Source organism: Crocodylus porosus, unplaced genomic scaffold, assembly GCF_001723895.1.
Source record: "Crocodylus porosus isolate Cpor-Errol unplaced genomic scaffold, CroPor_comp1, whole genome shotgun sequence".
Classification (NCBI taxonomy): Eukaryota; Metazoa; Chordata; order Crocodylia; family Crocodylidae; genus Crocodylus; species Crocodylus porosus.
In genome coordinates, this window is record NW_017728923.1 from 1642590 (window position 1) to 1646160 (window position 3571).

The 3571-nt window shown below is 48.9% G+C and overlaps 1 protein-coding gene across 2 annotated transcripts in view; it reads right to left on the minus strand.

Moving 5' to 3' along the window:
* Positions 1-709: 709 nt before the first annotated feature.
* Positions 710-3571, minus strand: part of RNPS1 (RNA binding protein with serine rich domain 1) — a 10847-nt gene continuing 7985 nt past the window's right edge. For both annotated transcript variants that reach the window (XM_019539931.1, XM_019539932.1), the window contains exons 7-8: positions 2783-2924; positions 710-1841 (exon numbers count right to left, since the gene is read on the minus strand). In XM_019539931.1, coding sequence (XP_019395476.1) covers positions 1736-1841; positions 2783-2924 — 248 coding nt within the window. In that variant the 3' untranslated portion in view covers positions 710-1735. The remainder of the gene's footprint in view (positions 1842-2782; positions 2925-3571) is intronic.

The following is a 3571-nucleotide window of genomic DNA, read 5'->3' on the forward strand; positions in this document are numbered from 1 at the left end:
CCACCACCACCCGCGCGCCGTCCCGGGGCGGCTCCAACGCGGCCGCGGCCTCCCGCAGCGCGTCTAACGGCTCCAGCTCCGCTCCCGGCTCCATGGCGGCAGCTCCCCGCGTCGACCCATTGGCGCCCGCGCCGACGTCGCAGCGCTTCTCCCTGCCCCGCCCCCCTCTTAAAGGGGCAGTAACCCTGTTCCGTTCCCCACCCCCCCGTAAGGAGCCCGCGGCGCGCCGGCGACTGCGGCGATTCCAGCGGCACGGGCCGCAGCTCCGCAGTGCCCGAGGGCAGGAGCTGGGTGTCCGCCCCGGGCAGCCCCACTCCGCCCTCCGGCTGCCAGCGCTGACAAGGAGCCCCCGGAGTGTCACTACCCTGCCGTAGTGGAAACCGGGCCGGCTGCTCTGAGGCGCGGGAAGCAGCCCCCAGGGCGCGCCCCACTCCCTCGGTGGAGCCCCGTAGGCAAGAGCCAGAGCAGAGACGCGCACTTCAACCCGCTCCTTTCTTTTTGGCCCTCCCGCGTCTCTCACAGAGCCTGGCTGCATTCTCTGGTTCAAGCCACTTCCACTCCCCTTCCTCCAACTAGCTGGGGCCATGCCTGGTAACACGAAGCTTGCCCTTCCCGGGATGAAGGGGAAAAGATTTTATTGTCTTACACTTTCTATCCCAGCTGCAAGGAAAGCTGGGAATGGAGGGAAGGAACCACTGTGTGTTCTTCATTCCAGTCCCTAATGCTTTATTCATTCTACACAAGTAACACACACATAACCTAAGAAGCTACAACAGTATACAAAAAAAAAAACCAACCCAAACCAAAACCCAAAACAAACAAACTTGTATAGTATTGACTGTACAGTAGGCAATAAGTTGCTCACCTTTTGCATTAGGAAACCAAGTTAACCCAAACAGCTTTATAGTCTCAAACCTCCCTCACTGCATTGGAGCTCAGGGGGCGGGATTAGGAGGGCTGGTACTCAGCTGTCAATATGTGTTCTCTTTAAAAGGCAGAAGCATTTACATCATGTGGCTGGGGGGGGGGGCAGGGCTGTGTACAACACCTGTATCGTAACTCCTCAGGAATGGCAAAGGGGATCACTGAGGGGGGCAACTGCAAACGAGTCCTTGGATTTTTGCCCTGGTTCTGACATATTTAGTGGGCTGTCCAGAAACAATCACCTCCACAGGCTTGTTTTATTTTTAAATGGGTATATGCATTAAGTTCAGCTTCATTAATCACCCTGCCTCTTTGTGCAGCAACTCATGAGCTCCTTATTCAGTACCTAGGGCAGAATGAGGACTCTAAGGGCAGGTTTCTATCTCTGGGCACCAGCTGCTTTGAAGATGTGCACAGGCACCTTGGGATATAAACTCCACCCCTTTAGGCTCTCCAGAATACACCAAACTTTTGGCATGCTAAGCATTTGGAAGTTATAAAGTAGCAGTCGGCTGAGTGGAGGAACAGATGTACGTCATCTTTCCTTCTGTTAGCTCATATGGAAACTATACTTAGTTTGCAGCCTTCAAACCAAAGCCACTCGTAAAACATTTCAGTTCAATGCCCCAGGGCAGACTGCCTAGTGGCCAAGAACAACACCCTTTTCTCTTTGCTTGCCTGCACTGACAGGTTTCAAATTTTGTTCATTACCCCTCCCCACCCAGACCCAGTATAAAAAAAAAAAAAAGGTACAATATTGAGTTTGAGGAGATTTAAGTTAAAAAATAAAAAGGTGTCCAGTCTTTTTGCTTTATCGTGAAGAGTTTGAGCTGGAGCGGCTGCGATGGCGTCTTCGACCTGGAGATCTGGATCTTGATCGTCTGCGAACAGGAGATCTCCGTCTTGGAGATCGAGACCTGACAAAATAAAGAGGTGGAAACCGTGGTTAAGAGACAAGGACAGTCAGCTTAAATTATTTTACACTCACTTAGCACCTCTCTCAAATCAAACTGTGAAACATTTTTAAGAGCTCCAGTGAAATTCAGCGACTTCTGGAGTCCAAGGAGGCAACTTAGGAGTTCTCAACACAGCAAGATGGAATATTTTGGCCAAGGATAACATAACAACCCTTCTACTCCTACAAAAGTTACCACAGGATTCTTGATGACCTGAAGAGTGTAACAGATAGTGGTAATACAGTTTTCATCACATAGAGCCTAGATGGTTATAAAGTAAAAAAAAAAACAAAACTAACCAAGCACCAAGATTCTGGAAGTGAAGACCAAACAAAGGACAGAAAATACAAGACCTAAAAATCATAGGACTAAGTAGTTTGATAAATGACAGATACACTGTGCGAACTAAATCAAGTTAACCAAAGTCATCGTTCATAGAGAAAAAGGGTCTCCAATTCCATAATCTTTCCAGCAAAGATCCATCACCAATCACAGCCTCTAGTTGTTATAGCTGGTTCTAGGACAGGGGTAGCAAAATGCAGCCCAGGGGCCAGATACAGCCTGCCAGGCCATTCTCTCTGGCCTGCGGGGCCCCTGAAAAATTTAGAAAATTACTATTTATCTGCCCCTGGTTACCCATCACGTGGCCCTCGATGGCTTGACAAAACTCAGTAAGTGGTCCTCCGCCCAAAATAATTACCCACCCCTGTTCTAGCGGATCTCAAAGGAGTTGAAATGCCCCATTCAAGAGTGTTTCACTACTTTTTGGAAGGAGGAAATCAAGCCTGGGGCAAAGTTGCCAATGATGAAATCTCAGGGCAGACAAAACAGTGGCACCAAGAATGAAAATTAACACTGTCCTGCCAACACACCTCTGATATATTTCACAAAAGAGGACTTACCTTCTTCTCATGCGAGGTGGGGACCGACGCCACATTGGTGGTGGTGGCAGCATTCTCCTTGGTGGGCTGAAGCGTCTGGGGGGTGGTCTAGGCCGAGGTGCCAATACAGCAGTGGCAGTGATTTCCTGGCCATCGATTTGCCCTGTTTAGAGTCAAAGACAAAGAATGAACTAAACGTTCTTCCAGCACTGATACTGCACACAGAGCATGATTGCACCCAGCCACAGGTTTCTGTTCTCACACAGCTGCTTCTTTGCAACATGTTTGTAGTGTAGCCTCCAGCCTACAAATCAGGAAACCCAAGATCTACTTCTCACTTTGCCACTGACTTAGTGTCACCTCAAGCAAGGCACTTAGATGGTCAGTTTAAAGGCTCTTCTACATAAGGATGTGACTTTTTAAAAACACCTGCTACCTTGGCAAGACTCCTCAGGGGACATCAGTAAAAACACCACATGATGAGAGCACTGTTTCTGTCACACTGATTACCTTGCATGGTAATACTTTGTGTGTCTCAATAGTTTCAGTGATTCCCCTATTTGTGTGGGTCTAGCCACTGCACAACAGATGAGAGTAACCATTTGGAATAAATATAGAAAAGCAGGACTGTAAAACTGGAGAGCCTGGCAGGGAGGAAGGCACCACGCAGACTGACTTTTATTAGTAGATGTTTTGGATGGGGAATCCAGGAAAAAGATGATAAAGGTGAGATGGAAATACAAAGCGCCAGAGTGAGGGACTAACAATCGAGGGATGGGGGAGAGGAGGGGAACAATGTTAGCCAACTAA